The sequence below is a fragment of the Gossypium hirsutum genome, chromosome D06 (assembly GCF_007990345.1).
Source record: "Gossypium hirsutum isolate 1008001.06 chromosome D06, Gossypium_hirsutum_v2.1, whole genome shotgun sequence".
Taxonomy (NCBI): domain Eukaryota; kingdom Viridiplantae; phylum Streptophyta; class Magnoliopsida; order Malvales; family Malvaceae; genus Gossypium; species Gossypium hirsutum.
In genome coordinates this window covers 5,214,136-5,234,982 of record NC_053442.1, presented here as the reverse complement: position 1 = coordinate 5,234,982, position 20,847 = coordinate 5,214,136, and the positions used below count along the sequence as shown (strand labels likewise).

General features: G+C 31.6%; 1 protein-coding gene across 1 annotated transcript; it reads left to right on the top strand.

Annotated features, from left to right (window-relative positions):
• Positions 1 to 14,738: 14,738 nt before the first annotated feature.
• On the top strand, positions 14,739 to 16,631 carry LOC107949205 (ethylene-responsive transcription factor RAP2-13). Its single transcript, XM_016883940.2, has one exon. It carries the CDS (start codon positions 15,274 to 15,276, stop codon positions 16,324 to 16,326), a length of 1,053 nt encoding a protein of 350 aa, XP_016739429.1. The 5' UTR covers positions 14,739 to 15,273; the 3' UTR covers positions 16,327 to 16,631.
• Positions 16,632 to 20,847: the final 4,216 nt, after the last annotated feature.

The following is a 20,847-nucleotide window of genomic DNA, read 5'->3' as shown; positions in this document are numbered from 1 at the left end:
GAAACACTATAACAAATGCCTATTTTCATAATTAATCTGTTTCCATACATTTTCATAATTAAATATTGTTTATGTAAAAATCACAGATTTATAAAATAAATAAAAAAGTTAATTTCGCATTTGGTACCTATATGTTCATCAAATATTTAATGCGGTATTTAGTACTAGATAACTTTTGGAGCTTACTGCCTAGCAATTCACGAGCAAAACACTTGGTCTTTTACTTTAGAAACTCACATTATCTGATGAGTCCACAGCTCACCAAGGGTGACAGTAAATGCAGATGCAGATACAGTAGGTGTAATAGTAGTGATGAGAATGTGAATAACCAACCATTAATTTGTCCAAATAAAGCATATTATTGCAGTGCGGGTGCGGGTGGAGCCACACTTGGCTACATATTCAAGTTTCCCTTTTGACTGGAAAACGTCGTGGCAGCTGGTTTTCAATTTGAAACCGCGTTAAAAGAAGGAACACAAAAAAAGGTGTTTAATGGGTTTTCCCCATCTTTTCAAAGTTCCAACCTCACATTGCATGACTTGACCTTCCCCTTCCTTCTTTTTTAAGCACAAGTTTGTATTCTTCTTTTTTAAAACTATTTGGGGGCAGCATCAAAGTCGGATTCTCCATGTATGCGCATCCCATGCGTATCAAACTAATATATGGAGTGCTAATCACAGAATATATTGGAAGATATGTTCACACCCACACTCACACTCTACAATTTGGAATTGCTAAAGTTGCTACACTTTAACTTCTCTTCTTCTTGTTTCCTTTTTGTACATATTACGAATTATATGACTTTAATAAATAGAGTGATGTGTCCGAATAATTATAATCAGAACTAATACTATAAAATGTAATTAAAATGAATTTTGTTGAAATTTTTTTAAAAAAATTATGTGAATAGGTCGATTCTTAGAAAATTTACGAGAATAGATCAATTTTACGAAAAAAGAAAACACTAATTACTTTTCCAATTTGATACCTAAAGTTGACACTTTTTCCTAATTTGGTACTCAAGCTTTATTTTGGTCTAATTTGGTATTAAACTTGTCAAATGTCATACAAATTACCCTAAAACACTAATTGTTTTATTTTTTATGTGGGGAAAATAGCTACTATATGACTAACATGTGGTAGATGACATAAAAGTCAATGGTAGGAATAATCACATTTATTTATAGTTTCCTCTATTTCACTAAATAATATACCCAAATTTTCCTTTTCGTCGAGATTGAGATTACTTTGGCTTTTAATGGCATGAATGATTCAAGATGGACCACATGCTTAAACCATTGTTTCGTCTTCACAAAGCCTTTAATTCAACAAAAATATAGTCAATGTTAGAGGAAATTTGTGTTCAAAAATTGTGATTGAGTTATAATTAACGATTGAATATTGAAGAAGAAAACAAGAATCTTAAAATTCCAAATAAAAGAAATTTATTATGTTAAATTAATAAAATGAAATGAAATAAATAAAATTAAGCTAAAAGTATTTGAACATTTAAAATATCAAAAAGAAATTTCATATCATCTCTCACATGTCAATAATACATTAATGATTTTTGCTATCATAAATAAATAAAAAAACACCATGAGTATATTGGAGTAATTAGAATGAAGTTTGACAAATTCTAGGTACCAAATTAAAAAAAAATCAAATTAAAAAAATGTCAAATTTAGATACCAAATATTTTATTAAGCCTAATACAAAAATATGTTCAATCAATTTTAATGTAGAATTCAATCAAACCTTTCAAACCGATGCTTAAATTAAACTTAATCCAGTTTGATCTGACAATCTATTTCATTATTTATATATTAATAAAATGTTGATTATATATCTTTGTTAATACACAATATCAACATGAGTGAAAAAAGGAAAGACAAGATAGTCTTAAAGAAGGTTTTTGAGTAGAGAGATAGAAGAGGAGAAAAAGAATATAAGCCATGGACTTGTTTTCGTATCTCCTCCCTCCCCAAATAGAGAGTATCTAGGATTATTTATACATGGGTTAAATTCCGAGTCAAGTTATTCTTACTATAAATATATAATAATTGTTATAATTAAATTTATATTTAAATTAATTATTATTATTGAAGTTAAATTTCGGCAAATGAAGTGAGTTGGAGGTGAAAAATATCTCATCCAAGTTCCAATGTAGCAATGCCAAACTTATGAGATTAGGTGAACCATCCTACCTATGGACATAACTTAGACGATAATGAATTAGATAATAACAAAGAAAATCCAAAGTCCCTGGTCAATCATAAATACGCAATAAATTTCTTCTCAAGTGAGATTCACACGTTTTTGACCAACCCAAAGCATTTGCTACTTACCCATACATACCAAAATAATAAAAAATAATATAATTCATTTTTATATTCATAGAATTATATTAAATCAACCGTCTATATATAAATTTAGTTGGTACTAATATTATTGAAGACATTTTCAAAACATAATAATAAAATAATTATTAAATTGAAATTTATGTTAATATAAATATTTTAAATATAATTATAACAAATATATATACTATTATTTAATTCTTTAACTGTTTTAATATTACGAATAGCCAATTCAATTAGAAAATTTATACTATTCTTACATATATGAAATAAATTATATTCTTACAATTATACTTCCGGCCGTTTTTTACATTTTAAATAAAATTAATAAAAAATTAAAAATAATAATATTTTAACTCATGCCATCAACATAAAATAATAATATTTTAACTCATGCCATCAACATACATAAATCCTTAACTTTACCACTACCACCAATATTTCATTCTATTTTGTTTTTTTTATTTTAATAATATTACACGCAAATTCACATATTGCATTCATTTTCCATATATTGTTATGTATTATTAATCATAAATAGTATGTTTTTATTTATTGTATATTAAATACATAATTTTTAAGTATGGATAATAGAATTTGTAGTAATTATAAATCCCACCATCAGGGGTGAAATTAGAGGGCTGACAAGAGCCTCGGTCTCCCTAAAATAGAAATTTTTTATCTAAACTTTTTAAAATTTTAAATTAATAAATTAAAATTGTATTTTGAGCCCTTAAAAATATAAAATATTAAATTGATAAAATTACATTTTTACTATCGTAACGTACAAAATATTTTAACTTCCCCGCCCATTAAAAACGTTAATCCATTCATAATAGACACATCAAGACATTATTTTTTAAAATCGATTTTATAGGAAAAATTATATTTTTAAAATTCAAGATTAATTATTAATAAATCTCATTAAGCCTTTTCTTATAATTGATTTCCATAGCTTAGTTTTTATAAATCCAACCTAAAAATGGTATTAACCAAAGCTTTAGTTTCATTTATTTTTGTCAACATAACTTAGAGAAATAAAAAAAATTCAAAAATATCGGAAATTCTATCATTTTCATCCATTTATATGAATATTGAAATCCTGGAAATCATCGCCCCACCACCCAAAGATAGTTGCACAAGCATTAATCTAAACATAACTTAAACCTACTAAAACCACGTGTTACTCTTATGTCACCAACCCTAAAAATTCTATGGTACTCATTTGAGACACGTAGCAACTATGAAATCGTACTTCATGTTATCTAAAGCACAAGAAATAAAACATGCTAGGCTACCTCAGCCATCTCCCAAAATCATAGATTGACTTTTGGGTGTTTCAAAACATGTTTTTAGCTTTCACCTTATGCCCTGAATCATGCATTTTGATTTCTTGTGAAGTGGGGTTAAACGAGAAATTATTGCTATATTAAAATTCCAATACCAAATTTTAAATTATTATTTTAGAAATTTGCATCACTTGACTTTGAGTCGGAATTTGGCAATGCATGCATTTAGGACAAGATAGGTAGATTTGACTTTGGATTAGGCTTTTTGTTTTAAATAATAAATTAGGGATGGAAGTTGAATTTTGGGTTGCAATCAATCATGGGAAATGAGATGTTAACGGGTTGTCAAAGTTTTACAAACACGCAATTATTCATCACAAATTCAATAATGTACATTTTCCATTAATAATATGTTCAAATAATAATGAGGAATCAATGTTGAGAGAAATGGGAGTATATTCCGTTGATAACATATCATCGTGAATGTAGGGGTTTTTTTTTATGTTCCCAAAAAGTTAAACGTAGGGTAAAAATTCATGTCCAAATTGTTTCTATACCCGAGAGATCTCAAGTATCAACCACCTTGTACTCTTCAGTGCTACACCGTGCATTATTATTTTTCAGGGGACATGGCTTCCACTCTAGGCTCTCTTTAAACTCAAAGGACAACCTTAAGGCTCTATAATAATAGCTAGGGGATGTAAGTATATGAAAACAGAATAAAGAAATCCAGAATGATATTGATTAAATATTTTAGTATTATTTGCTTAATTGTATTAGTACAGAAATAGGACTTATATACATGAGTGAGTAATTTATTGCTGCTAATCAATTCTACTAATAGTATACCAAATTGTATAACTGATTGCTAACAACCTAACTTACCTTATACACTGACATTCACCCAACTTCTCAATAGGTAAGACTCGAAGCAAATTTAAAACCGAGTAAACAAAGAGACATACAGGGGTTTTCTAAAAATGTTAGCAACCTAGTCATAGGCTGGTACCTCACCAACAACGAGCGAGCCCTCATCTGCCTTTTTGCAGACAAAAAACAGATCAAGTTCAACATGTTTGAACTTGGAGTGTAAGATAGGATCAGCAGCAACTGCTACTGCACCAGAATTGTCACACCAAATAGCAGGCGAATCGGCAGACTGAATTTATAGCTCCATTAGTAGAGAGACTAACCACGTAACATCACTGGTGGCTGCAGCCAGACTTCGATACTCAACCTCTGCTGTCAACCGAGAAATAACTTGTTGTTTTATTGAACAGCACGAAACAGGCGTATATCCAAAATACACACAATATCTTGTTGTAGATCGGCGATCATCAAAATCTAATCCCTAGTTGGCATCAACATAACCAACGAGAGATAGTTTGTTAGATCGACAAAAAAATCAATCCATGATCAATAGTCCCACATAAATATTGTAAGATTTGTTTTAGGGTCATCAAATGTACTGAAGTGGATATATACATGAATTGACACACACGATTCACGATATAAGCAATATTAAGTCAGGTTAAGACCGCATATTGAAATACACAGACAAGACTTCGATATTCTGTAGGATCAGCAAGATGATCGCCCTCATCTTTAGACAATACTGACGAACTGATCATTGGTGTGTGGACACTTTTTGCATTAGTCAAAGAACTTCTGTTAAGTAGATCCTTGATGTACTTGCATTGGCATAAATGAATACTTCCAGTGGATGATCGGGTGACTTCAACACCTAAGAAGTAGTGAAGGTCTCTCATATTCTTAAATGAAAACTCTTTATCTAACAATTGAATAAAACTAGTTATACTGTCAGGCATACTCCCCGTAATAATAATATCATTCACATAAACCAGAACATAGATGACAGACTCAGTCGTTACTCGAATAAAAAAATACGCATCAAATTTAGATACGAGAAACCCGGTAGAAATTAAAAACCTTTTCAATTTATCAAACCAGGCGCGGGGAACTTGACGCAACTCGTATAATGCCTTCGCTAGATGACACACCAAGTGCTCACCATTTAGACCAAATTGAACATAACCTGGAGGTTTTTGCATGAACACTTCATCGGTGAGATCACCATTTAAAAAGGCATTATTGACATCAACTTGACTAAGTTGCCAACCACAAGAGATAGCAACTAAGAGTATGGTTTGAATAGTAGCATGTTTGACCATTGAACTGAATGTTTCCTAGAAATCACATTCAGGAACTTACGAACACCCTTTTGCTACCAACCTAGTCTTACGCCAAGCAATATTCCTATCAGGGTTTTTCTTTACTTTGAAAAGTCATTTACACCCTATTACCTTCTGTCCATGAGGGAGAGAACCAAGATCCCAAGTGGAGTTGGCCATGAGAGCATCAAACTCAGCTTGGACTGCTGGTCTCCATGTTGAATCAGCAAAAGCTTCCTCAACCGTACGTGGCTCATAGTCAACAGCTTCAACAGACAGAGCCTTGGGTTTAAAAACCCCGGCCTTGGACCTAGTAATCATAGTATGAGTATTCCCCAGTGGAGCAGACGTTGAAGTCGAAGGAACTATGTCTGGAGCAGACGGACTACCCGCATTTGTCTAGGTTAGAGGCCAGAATTCTTCATGAACAAAGCCTAACTCAGTCGATGAATCACCTATTGTAGACTGCATGGGACTATAATGAGGAGTACAGGAGGAAATACTAGTAGGACTCTCGATTATTGCAGGATGGCGAGAGGTAGTAGACTGAAAAAGAGGAACATATGTGGAGACATATGGACTATATTTTACATGATCTATGATAGATGAAGAAAATAAGAATCATCGTTTATCAAAAACAACATGACGAGAAATAATTACTTTACCATCTGGTGAGAGACAATGATAACCTTTATGTTGGGAACTATACTCCAAGGATATACATGGTTGAGAATGAAAACCTAACTTGTGACGCGTAAATGGTCATAGATACTGGAAACAACAGCAACAAACACCCGTAAATGATCATATGTAAGCTCACGACTATGAAAAATCTGGTAGGGAGACTGACCTTTCAGAACAGAAGTAGGTAAACGATTTATGAGATGAACGATACTACAAAAGACATAATCCCAGTAATTTATAGGTAGACTGACATGGGCTAAGAGATTTAGACCGATCTCAACAATGTTCTATGTTTTCGCTCAGCAACTCCGTTCTGCTCAAATAAATGTGGGCAGGATAGACGATGTAAAATCCCAAGATTAGTCTGTGAATGCACGATACTCACCACTCCAATCACTTTGAAAGCTCTTAATATCCTTCCCAAACTAAGTTTTGACCATCTTTTGAAACTGAAAAAAACACTTAACTACTTGAGGCTTCTGTTGAATGAGATACACCCACGTAAAATGACTACACATGTCGATAAACGAAACATAATACAGATTAGTACCACATACAATCGATGTCAGTCCCCATAAGTCGGAGACAACCAAATCAAAAATTTTTTATATTCAATGAAAGAGTTTAAAAAAGGCAGTTTATGAGATTTCTCCTTTTGACGTGCAATACAAATATTGTCAAGACACATTTTATTTGAGACAACTTGGCACTTATCAAGAAAAAATTTAACAGTCGAGGCAGACAGATGACCAAGTCTTTAGTGCCATAAAGTGAAAACATCATCACCATCATTACGAGTCTGTATTCTAGTGTTGTGAACAGATAAAGCAGCAACAGAATGATCAAAAGTAACTAGTGAAAAATAATAGAGCCCGTCACGAGTGTGACCCCGTAATAAAATTTCCTGAGTCAGGATGTCCTTAACAACATAATAAGATGGATGAAATTCAAAGAATACGTTATTGTCATTAGCAAACTGAGAAACAGATAACAAATTTTTCCATATATTTAGAATGCACAAAACATTAGACAGATGAACGATCTTACTCTTCGTAGGTAAAATACAGTTTCCAACACACGATATTTTGTAGGGGTCTCATCACTCATGAGAAGAAGAAATGTACCTAAGTATGGCGTACATTCATGCAAAATAGTGGCTTCCTGACATACATGATGCGTAGCTCTTGAATTAGGACACCAAAAGAAGGTCCCTACAGGTATAGGAATATAAGAATTTTTATTATCAAAATTAGACCCATATGGAGTCGTATTGGCATTGGACCCGGATGTGGTCAAAAAATCAGAGGCATGAAAGTTAGGGATACGAGGTAACCTGACGCATGGTAAGGTATTAGTATCATGAATACAGGCCCTTGATTTAGTTTATCACGACACATCGATCCTAGTATTTTGAACGGAAAAATTTCTATTTGTCTCAAGCCCAACAAAGTTGGCATTTGGCCCAACATTCTAGGCCACATTAGGGGCTGAAGGAACCAGCCTATCATATGGCCCAAAATTATGGCCTGGAGAAACCGGCCTATTAGCACTAATATTTGGCTCATATTGAAGACCCAAATCACACGGTAAGTGGGGGGAACCATAATGCGTATTGTGCGAGCCCGAGCCATCACCATATGGCTCAATTGTTTGGCCGGCCTCATCCCTATAACTAACACAGGGTTTAGTAACCCCAGCAGATGGTGGATTGGGAAAAGAAAAAATATCTGACAGCCCTTCCCACGCAAATGCCGTAAGGAAACTCTATTGTGGCCGCCACTTAGGTTTTGACGTACTGCCTAAGTTTATCAAAAGTAACCGGACCACTACAAGCTGACAGGCACTAGCCAGACTCACCAAGACCACCATCGTGTGACTCTTGACTCACACGATCAGAGAACATCGAAGCCATGGTTAGAGCCAGAGCAGAGGGGTCGTCGTAGTCGTGATCGAATCGATAATAACACCTTTGTACCATATGTCCATATCTGCAACAGATTTGGCACTAAAGTTGAGTTCGAAAGCCACGTTCACGAGCCGTAGAAGAAGAACATCCACCGCGCACGGAGTCCGTCACCAGTGTTGTTGGAGCGGCCTTCACCAGATGTGCATGAAAAAGTGCTTCAATCACTACACGGGCTTACCAACTCTCAAACTCCAGATGCATGTCAATAAGCTTTTGAAGAGGAAGAGTTTCATTCGAGAACGAGGCCAAAGTGAGAATAGCATCGTAACCCGACAAGAGGCCGACAAGGATGATCTCCAACTTCTCTCCCTCCGGTAGCATAGATCTAAACGCCTCGAGTAACGCACAGGTACTATATATTTTAGCAACATATTCTTTTACCGACATCATCCTTTTCTTAATTGAGTGGAGGTCGTACTTTATGCGTAACAATTTTTCTCCAGTGGCAACGGTGAACAGGCGATTCGCAGTGCTCCACACCTCACACGTTGTTTTAGCAGTTGTAAAAGAAGATAACAAGAAGAGCTAATCGTTAATAATAACCAAAAAGCAAAAAGTTTATCTTGCTGAACAAACGGAGAGGCATCGAGATTTGGAGTCAAAACTCTATTTGAAAAGGAGACAAGATGGGGCAGCACAAGTAGGGTCCCTTCGAGAAATCTTAGTAACTCATAACCTTCAATTATTAATCGTATATGTTATTGCCATTGCACAAAATTCCCTTCATCTAACTTTACTGTATCATGACGAGGAAACGTCTGAATCAAACGCGATCCAGAGAAGGAGGGACTACAACAATCAACAGTGATAGAGTCAATGAAATTAGCCATGAATTAGCAGCAATAAGGAGCACCAGGAGCTCAGGCGACTGATACCATGTTAGTAAGTATATGAAAATAGAATAAAGAAATATAGAATGAAATTGATTGAATATTCTAGTATTATTTGCTTGATTGTATTAGTACAGAAATAGGACTTATATACATGAGTGAGTGACTAACTGCTGCTAACCAATTCTACTAATAGTATACCATATTGTATAACTGATTGCTAACAATCTAACTTACCTTATACACTAACAGGGGACAATACCATAATATTTACTAGAAAAGTCATAGAAAATCATACCTTTTGTGACATATCCAAAAACAATCACCAAGTGTTTCAAATTTATTGTAGTGTTTCCTCAATACTCTCTCTTTTAACATACCCCATTGCTTCTCACTTTGTTTCCCCAAAAAAAAGGTATTCCAAGGTAATATAACCTATGTTACTAGCTTCTTTGATCATCGGTTTTCTCCTTATTGTTTCACTAATATTTTTGGGGTTTAATCACCATTCAAAAGTTGATTTTTATATCTTATATAAGGCAAATTTGCAATAAAATACAACTCGATTTATTAAAAGGGTAAACTATAAAAATAGTCACTTTTGTTTGCCTCAGATTACATTTTAGTCGCTTATGTTTGAAATATTACGTTTTAGTCACTTACATTATCGTGTTGTAACATTTTAGTCACTGAGTCGTTAATTGACATCAACAGTGTATTGGTAAGTTGACGTGACACGTTAAATCATCATTTCAAACGGAAATTTTAGGTTAAATTCTACAATTGCTCCCTATATTTTTTCATTTTAAGCAATTTAATTTTTTCTTTTATGTCCTTTTGACTTTCATTTTTTTTTCCATTCTCATCTGCTTCTCCCTCTATTTTCCTCATTTCTTCATTTCTTTTAACGTGGTTTTTATATGTTTTCTATTTTTAAAACTAGTCCATAAGCTCGCCTCACTCAAAAAATTTAAATTGTTCAAAAAAATAGAAGTATAGGGACTAGTTTTAACAAATAGAAAACATAGAAAAACTACGTTAAAAGAAATGGAGAAGGGAGGAAAACAAAATGAGAAACAAAAGAGAATAGAAAATAAAGAAAAAAAAGGTAAAGTTAAAAAACATAAAAGAAATAAAATTAAATTGCTCAAAACGAACAAACAAGGGGACTAATTGTATAAATTAACCTAAAATTTTTGTTTGAAATAATTATTTAACGTATCATGTCAGCTTACAGTTACACCATTAACAATAATTAACAACTCAGTGACTAAAATGATTCAACTCGATAACGTAACTAAAACATAACAATTTAAATATAAATAATTAAAATATAACCTAAAATAAACAAAAACGACTATTTTAAAAATTTTCCCTTATTAAAATTCACACTTCACTACCATCATTCAAAATTGTTTCTACAAATGTACAATTACTGATGTCAGCACCCATAAATGGTAACGAGTCATGGAGAAATGAAACCAGCTAATTATGTATAATATTATTTTGTTTTATATGAATGAAATTCGTGATGAGTAGTTGAAATTAAAAAGATTACTTAGATATATTTGATAATGAGTATTTTCTTGGGCAAATAATGCACTTTCCTCAAGTTGAATTTAATACCATTAAACAACGATAAAGTTTATATTTGTATTTAGGACATGAAAGAAGAGAATTTTTATCATTTATGGTCAATGAATTTTTTTTTCCAGGAAAGGTCAACGAAAATTTTAAATTTAAATATAGTTAACTCCTCTCAAACTTTTTAGATTAAAAAACGCATTTAAACATATTCAAATTCATATTTTCTTAATTGCTATAAAATAAACTATCTTTAACTCGATGAGACTCACAAGTTTTTTTTTTTTATTTTTTTAATCCTAGTAACACTTTTTCTCCCACTTACTAGTCTAACGAGTTATTTAAAAAAAAATTTGTTTATTAAAATAAAATGTACGATAAAAGTGGGATTTGTCTACCAATAAATCTGTGATTAATTGAACAACATTATTCTTCCATCAAATGCAGCCATCGTGCCTTCTCAAATAATTAACCATGGAATGGAGCAGTAATTTTGGCTCAACTCTTATATTAATATTTTTATAAAATATATCTGAAACGTGTAGGTATACTTGATTGATTCATGTACTATATATATATATGCCTACTAAGAACATAATTGAATCATAAATTATGTTCCCCATTCTATTTAATAATTAAGAAAAATAGTAAAATTACTTGAGATCAAACATAAATTCTCATGCATGTAATATAATGGATCAAGAGGTTGTTGGCTTGTTTTTCAAAAATATTAAATTATTTGTTTAACTCTAAAACTTATTATTTTTATTTTATAAGTTTATTTATTTTTTTATATTTTCTCTAATAAAATTGCAGTGGATTTAGCTGCATCTTTACCTCGATTGCTGTGCAAGTCTTTATTTGAATCACAAAAGACCAGTGCATTATTATACTAAATTACATCAGTAATAACAATAAAGATAAAAGTATTAATGATTATTATTGTTGATATAAAGCTGAGAAATCTTCGTCTCTTAAATAGGATGATAAAGATAAATATATTTTAACACACTCGAACTATGTCTTCTTTCACTAGTACTAATATTGATGCCAATCAAGTTAAAACTTAATTGACTTGTATTATTATTTTATTAATAAATACAATTTACATATTTTTAATATTTTTAAATACAAATACTCCAAATTTTGTATTGTTGATACAAAGTATAACGAGAGAGGAGAGTAATGAGGAAACAGTGGTGGTTTTGTAGAGACCAGTTCACTTAGAGAGCGGAGAGCCGAAAATGAACAAAATGTCAAACAGAGAGAGATGAGGGAATAACTTAGAATAACTTTTAGGATTTTTAAATGGTCAATTCCTTCTTCATCATTAGGAGGACATTTATAAGAGATGTTCTATTGTCCACTAATGTGACGTGGTAGGATAAGTGCTCAGCCTCGCTAAATGTATGAAAGATATTTATGGGCATGAATGACGTGCATCATGATATCTATTTTGTTATGCATTTAAACAATACGAGGTTGTTATGTTTAAATGGACCATTTATTGTATTGGCAATGTGTTCGCACCTAAAAGCAGGTGTCTTAGAAGCGGATGATTATCTCATTATTGAAGAGTAGGAGGGCTTGTCAAGAGTGCTTTTCTAACAGGTGGTCATGATAATGAAAGGTGTTACTCTTTTAGTTTGGTTGAGCGATCAATTAGGAAACTACCTCAAGTGGAGTTAGAGGGAATGTCAATGTTTTTTGTCTTGCTAACATGTGTCTAGATAATGAAGGGATATAATATATTTTATATAAGATTTTTTTTGCCTAACATGCTTAATGATCATTTTCTATTTTAATCTTATCATCACAGTTATTTTTAAATTTAAACACATATTTTATTATTGATTTTAATCTCAACCTAATCTCATCGCTATAACAATTAATTTCAGAATCTAAAACTCGACAAAAGGATTAACTTGAACACCGGCGATTCGGGTTCTGAATTTCCCCACCCGACAAGAGATTGCAGTTCAGGGTTGTTCTAAACCCGCTAGTTGGGTTAACTAACTTAACAACACTTCATCCCATCCCATGGTTCTACTCGTATCTTCCGATCTAAGTCTAAGATTTTCCCCCACTCCTTACTCTATTAATTTAGTAACAATTATGAGCCCCCAATTGGCACTCTTCCTTCGTTTCTAACCAAACCCCATTTCCAAAATCCGCGTGACACTCACAGCCTCCCGGTTCAACAACGACGAAATACCCGTATTGCACAACACGCGCTGTAAACAACCGTGAGTCAAATATACTCCAATACTGAGCCTGCTCCAGTAACTGTCGCCGCAATTGTTGAGATTGTCGTACTCTTCCCCCACCCCCACTGCCTTCGCACGTGACTTGTTCAGCTGTAAACTCAACCATGGTCAACATAAATTAACCTCGGTCAAGTCTTTCAAAAAAGAAAAAATAAAAAAATTCTGCGACGATGGAAATTCGGATTGATAACAACCGTTAGATATAAAAATAATGACGTCAAGGTTTTGTCTCAATATCCGACGGTTGTCGTTTCCTTTGGCATCATATTCTTTGGTTGGGTCCAATCTAGTTAATTTAACTCATTAATATAGAATAATCTTTCATCAAAATAATAAAGAAAGTTATCAACTCATCATCTTTAATATAATATTATTTTTCACTTTTGTTACATTAACTTAAAATGTTGTTAATTGTTTAATGCAAGTGGTTCATTTTCTTATGCTAAAATAATCCTAAGCAGTACAATACAATATTAGCAAAAAATATTACACTTAATACATTATTAATTAAAAATGTGTTTTTCTATAATTTAGTCGATGTTGAGTGATATCTATGAACATTAGTTTACATTATGATTAAACTTGAAGAATCGTGGCCTAGACATGGGTGATATATAATGAATGATGATTAATGATACAGTGGCCACTTCCTCCCCATTTTTCAAATGCCTACATTTGTTGGTCCATCGTGGAATGATGGAGCGTCCCCACTATTAGCTGCACAAAACCATGGTCATTAATGATATGTTCATCAGTTGGCCCAAGTGGAAGCAAGTTGGTGATGCATTAAAAAGGTCACAACCATATATTAACCACCCTTTCTAGGAAACCTTATCTTAAATTAGATACATCCCAATTTTATCGCATTTGTTATGCCATGCCAATTTTTATAAAAAAATTAATTAATATAGTTAACAGTTATCATTTATATTAAGATTAAAATTTTGACTTTTGAAAATATAGTGATTAAGAATTATCTAGTTAAGAAAGTTGGACTAAATTTAAAATTTTACACATAATATAAAACTAATCGTAGAATTTAATCAAAAAAATTTAACTACTACCATTCAAATAAGACTAAAATTTTAAAATTCGAAAAATATAAAAATTTTATTTTATTCAATTTTCTGATAAGAGATTAAAGATAAAATCAATTTCTTTTTTCGAGCTCTAAGCTACAAATTAATATAAAACTAACTACAGTATGATACATTTAATTTGTTTTTTATTTTACACTAATTAAAAGGAAAGGGTGAGTAAGAAATCACCGACAGATTTTAGGTGAAAAAAACTAACCACCTTTGATAAATCACATTACATGTGAAACTTCTCGTGACTCCCGCTTTTCATTTTTCATTAAACTACAAAAATATTTGTCAACCGACAGCTAATACTAAGGACAAGTTTCAAGCACAGGAATGAGATTGGGTGCACGTGTCACCATTTTAATGGTTACAAATAACTTATTGAAATGAGTCTTACGTCAGCTGATTAAAATTACAAGGGTTTACTTTAGGGGTTAAAACCAGATGGTTAACTGAGTCGAACCACTATATAAACTGAAGGAAGGTGGCGACGAAACGCCAGAGTGAGGCTTAGAGAGTTATTCACACCAAAAATTTAAGAGAGAAAAAAGAAAGAAAAATTGATTTGTGGTTTTTGTTTTAAGATCACCTTCCCCCCCCTTTTCTCTGTTAATCCCCGCTTCTCTGAATCCCTTTCTGTTAATCATCTGTTTCTATTTTTGAAAAAAATTCTGATTTTTGGGTTTGTTTTTTGTTTTCAGTTATTGACAGTCGTTTGAAAGCAAACTTAGATTACAGGATTTTCTTCAAAAGCCAGGTGTTTTCAGAATCGAGATCCAGGTTTTTTGCTTTTAATTTTTCTGTTTTTTGTAGATAAAATCAGCTGAAGGGGTGATTTTTGATACCTCAAAAGCTTGATTTTTTAGGGCTATCTTGGATTTAAAGGGGTTGTCTATTTTAAACAAAAACCTCCTTAATCCTCTTCTGGGTTTTTGAAACCTGTTCTTAAGTTTTGATAAGAAACAGGTTACTTTTTTTTTTCATATTCAAGTTTCAATCTTTTCTGTTTGAAAGAAATGGCAGCTACAATGGATTTCTATAGTAGCAGTTCAGATATATATGGTGGAGAGTTGATGGAAGCACTCGAACCTTTTATGAAAAGTGCTTCTTCCTCATCCTCTTCTTCCCCTTCCCCTTCTCCTTCCCCTTCATCTTATTCTCCCTCTCCTTCTCCTTCTCCTTCTACTTCATACCTCTCTTTCTCTTCTTCCCAAACACAACCCAATTTTTACGCAGATGGTTGTTGTTATTCCCCAGCAGTTGATCAATTTTCAGGTGTTCAACAGCCTCAACTTGGTTCAACCATTGGGCTAAACAACTTAACCCAAGCTCAGATCAACCAAATTCAGGCTCAATTCCTCTTCCAAAACAATCAACCAAGCTACCTTTACCAAAATCCTCAACTTAACGCCAACCCCAACACCAACCATATGCTCAGCTTTCTTAGTCCCAAGCCAGTCCCGATGAAACAGATGGGTTCTCCACCGAAACCCACCAAGCTCTACAGGGGAGTTAGGCAACGTCACTGGGGAAAATGGGTCGCTGAGATCCGGCTACCTAAGAACCGGACACGTCTTTGGTTAGGCACTTTCGATACAGCCGAGGAAGCAGCCTTGGCTTATGATAAAGCAGCCTATAAACTTAGGGGTGATTTTGCGAGACTCAACTTCCCTAACCTTCGTCACCAAGGTTCCCATATCGGTGGCGACTTCGGTGAATACAAGCCTTTGCATTCCTCTGTTGATGCTAAGCTTCAAGCTATCTGTGAAAGTTTGGAACTCAACCAAAAGCAAGGGAATAACAACAAGAAGAAGAAATCATCGAAGGAGAACAAAGTCCAATTGGCTGAGCCTGAGGAAAAGACAGTGAAGGTGGAGAACTCCCCCTCATCTTTATCTCCGGTTCTGTCGGAGAATGAGGGGTCGACAGAATCTTCACCTTTGTCGGATCTTACCTTCTCGGACTTCAACGAGCAGCCATGGCCTGAAGTTGTTACTTCCTCGGAGTCTTTTATGTTGTCCAAATACCCATCATATGAGATCGATTGGGATTCTATTCTAAAAGCTTAGTTTGATGTAACAGATGTTTTTCTTTGTGTATTTTTTTTTTGTAAATCTCACTGCAATTGAGTTTTTGGTAGTTGCGGTGACAGGTTCTTTAGGTTATTATTAAAGTCTGTTTATGAGTTTAGGGTTCTTAGTATTATCGTGTAAGTCTTAATGTTTATAAGAATTTAAAAGATGTTCTCCATGGTTGTCAGCTCGTTTTTTCTTGCTGGACCGAAAGGGAGAAATTTGTTAGCGTCCATAAAAGTTCCATAGCTTTTGTAATTTGAATCCTATTAATGTTATTTATGGTCCTTTTCCCTTGTCTACTTTCATTGTTTTAGAACATGCCATGATGGGAACTTGTGAATATCACTGCATCAAAGAAGCACCACAGGATCTAATGGACTGCAGAACCCTCAGGGTTCTTGTCTGAAATCGATAAATCTTTGAGAATTAGTGGACATTTTATGGCTTGAAAAGCGTTTAAATCCGGAAATTGGGTTTGGACTTCACGAGTTTGACACAAGGGGTGTGTGTATTTTTCTTGGTATCTTCAACTCCAAGTGGACAAAAACGGAAGTAACATACTATATGTTGTGTCCTTACAAGCAAAACATGGGTGAATGTTGCAGGGAAGTTATAGTGTTTCTAAAACTTTGTTCAATGAATCTACCGTGGGCTTGAGTTGGGCACAATTTCTGAAGACTTGGCTTTCAAGTAAAGCGTTTACCCAACAGCTAACCTTGCTTGTCTTATGATTGCAATTCCATTTTGGCAATGGAGATCCTTTTCTTTGCCTCACAATCACATATCTCCCTAGGTGTTCATGATTGGATGATTTTATATTTCCTTCCAGTTTATACATACCATAATATAATCCATAGTTATTAAAATATATTTATATATAATAAAATTTATTAATAATTATATATATTCTATTGAAATTCTAAACATAAACAAAACCACCAAACCTTTCATATTAGGGGCCGGTTGTGTCTTAACTCGATTGACTTAGGCATTGTTGTCAATGCAAGAGTACATGGGTTGAGTGAGTTGAAGCGCATTATCCTCCTATTTATGAGTTGAGGAGAGGCTATGGGTAGTTTTAAGAATTGTCAAAAAAATAAAATGATCAAACCCTATAATGATTTTTTTTTAAAATATTTATATTAGGGGACTTAGTTCTACACTCATTTTTATATTCTTAGGAATAATAATTGGTACAGCTACAAGGAGTTTTTAAACCCCATAAGCAGAGTTTGACAAGTATCCTATAGTGTTATAGTAAAATGCTAAAAAAAATATTTTAAAAGAATAGACACATTATAATTTTTTTAGGCAGCTTGTGGAATAAAAAAGTATACTGTCATTGTACCAAATACTAACCCATATTTTTATACGAGTAAAACATATTTCAACGATACAATCGTTGAATTTATCGATGTAATTGTATTGGTCATACTTGTAAATTTTCAAATCGATTCAATATATTTTTCGCATCGATATAAAGTAGTTTATATATTAATGTTTATTGGACGATTTAAACTTATTTTTTCCATTAAATAAATAGTTAAAAATTTTAAATTTACGTTAAATTTGACATACATGATCTAATGGAATATATAATATAATGGTAAGATGATTAAAATATTAATCATACCAAAATACTCATACGAATATAAACATATATTACTTTTACAATAATATAAGTGGACATCTAACTTTTATATTATAGTATAATACAATTTTCATACAATGTAAATTACAGATAAGCTTAAGTTTTGAATATTAAAATTCGAACTTTGTTCATATTTTAATTGTGGTTAACTATTTTTATTTAAAACTGTTTTCATATCTAATATTAAAATCCTATGTCACTATTGAAATAGTCTACATTGTTATTTTCTTCTTCTTTTTTTTGAATAGTCTCATTATAGATTCTAATTATATATATTTTTTACAATACAATGCCTAAAACTACGCATAACCTCTCCATAATCCATAAATAAAAGGATAATGCGTTTTAGGCACTCAACCTATAAAATTGGGTACATCTAAATTATACTAGATGTGGTATAATAAAGAAAAGCAATTATGTATTTAGAGAGGAAATATATATTTGATATTAAACATGGTTTAATATGCCTTATCAAATATTTTGCATTTGACAATATATAATTGTTTTTCTATTGAGTTATTAATAATATCTTTTCTCATCCAATATTAAAAATAATATCAAGTATGGACAGAGAAAGCAACGCAAAGGAAAAAGGCATCCAAATGCAAACAAAATTGCAACATGGAAGCAAATTAATGACAAGACAAGAAAGAAAGTAATGTGGAAGCAACCAGGTTGATGATGAGACATGATCCTTATTAAAAAAACTGTGTGGGATTCAAAGAAAATTAAATAAAATTCAAGAACTCTCCTATAAAAGGAGAGTGAAGGATGCTTAAAGGGGGCATCAAAAAACCTTTCTTTATCGAAAAAATATCTACTTCTCTTATTATCCTTTGTAGAAAAACCTTTCCTGTAATTCTTCTACTTTTGTAAAAATGATATCTACTGATTTTCGCATACTATCAAATATCCATTCATGTAATTGGTATTAGAGCGTCAGTGTAACGATACTTGGAGAAATAATATCATAGTTTTCATTGTAAGTTCTTATCTTTTATTTACAATTCAGTTTATTTTATGTTTATTTATCTTAAAACCCATATATCTATTATTCTGTCTTACTATTGCCTGTTTATGTCTTTATTAATAAAATATTGAAATATTTCAAATACAACAAATCAAATATTAAATATTAAACTTAGCAGATATTATTTAATATTGAATCAAATATTTAATATTAAAATACAAAAATATATAATTATCAAATATATACAAAATATTTAATATTAGATATCAAAATATCTAATGTCACATAAATATTTGATAGAAAAGCAATATTTAATATTAATATTTGATAAGGTTTGTTATTATCTTTAATACTAAATATTATCTTTAATATTCAGGATAGTCAGTCCAATTATATATTGTCAAAAAATTAAATTATGTGACATTAGATATTAAAAGAATTTTTTAAAAAATTCTCCATGAATATCAAAAACTAAAAAAAAAAGAAAATATAGAATTTTAGAAAAATTAATATTTTCATAAATTATCACATCCATGGGCTGAGATTTGTATAAAAAATACAATTCTTATTTAGAAAAAAACATAGTAAAATAATTGGAGTAGAACTAGAAAACATATATTCTATAGGAAATATAATTAAATTTGCAAAAGAAAAAATAGCTTTATTTTGTCTACAAAGTAAGGCTTCTAAACAAGTTAAACATAAATTAAGTTATAAACATTGTACAAAAATTTTAGAAAATGAATGAGAATTTGGATGTAAACCTGTACATCCTAATACTTATAAAAAACATAAAAAGAAAAATAGAAGATATAAGCTAGTTAGATGGAAACTAGGAAATAAAAAACATATTGGTTATAATAAAAAGAAAAGATTTGTTAAAAGAAAAACTTTTAAAAAACTTAAAAAACAAATATGTAAATGTTTTATATGTGATGAAGAAGGACATATAGCACCAAATTGTCCTAATAATAAAGGAAAAAGTGCAAGAAAAATGATTAAAACTCTTGAAGAACAAGATTTAGAAATATGTTCAGAAGAGGAAATAAATCTTGAGGAAATATGATATGAATTAATATCAGAAACAAATTCTGATACAGATAAAAAAGAATATATATTTATGTTTAATATAGGAAGTAGTTCTAATAATCAATTAGAAGAAATTCCTAAAAACGAACAACAAGATATAAAATTAGGAAATATAATCAGAAAAGAAAAAGACTTTTCTGATGAAATGATAGAGAAAATTAATAAAAAAATCATATTTCTAAAGAAGGAATTTATAAAATATCTAATATAAGATATGGTGTCAAAGACATATAGAAAAAATAAGTGGTAATACAGTAGCTAAAGATACTAGAGGTGGATTAATAGAAATCCCATTATTTATTAAAGATAAAATTAAGAGAATTAAAAAGAAATATCCTCAAGTTAGATATATACATTTAGGAATAATAATGATAACAATAAGGGCTTTATTTAGAAAAGGTCATGATATACCAATAATAGCAGTTTTATTAGATGAAAGCTTTGAAAATTCAATAAAAGCACTTATTGGAGGAATTCAATCAAATTTACATACAGGAGTAATAGGATTTAAAGTTAAACCAAATTACTTTATATCTATTACAGATCCTCTGATAGAAGAATGTTTATGTCTTAGAATTCAGACAAAAAATTCTGAAATTAATGATTTAGCAGAAGATATAGCAATAAGTTGGACTTCTATTAATGAATATACTAATACATCAGAAGTAGAAATCAAAGAGATTAATAAAAAAATTATTGAGCTCTTTGAACAGAAAAAATTCACTACTGAAATACAATCAAAATCATTACATATAAAAGATCTATGAATACCAAGAGACTGGATGATAGAAAAGACAAGTAGTGC

What these genes read in the sequence shown, in the direction of transcription:
- LOC107949205 (XM_016883940.2), top strand. Translation starts at nt 15,274, where the DNA reads ATGGCAGCTACAATGGATTTCTATAGTAGCAGTTCAGATATATATGGT.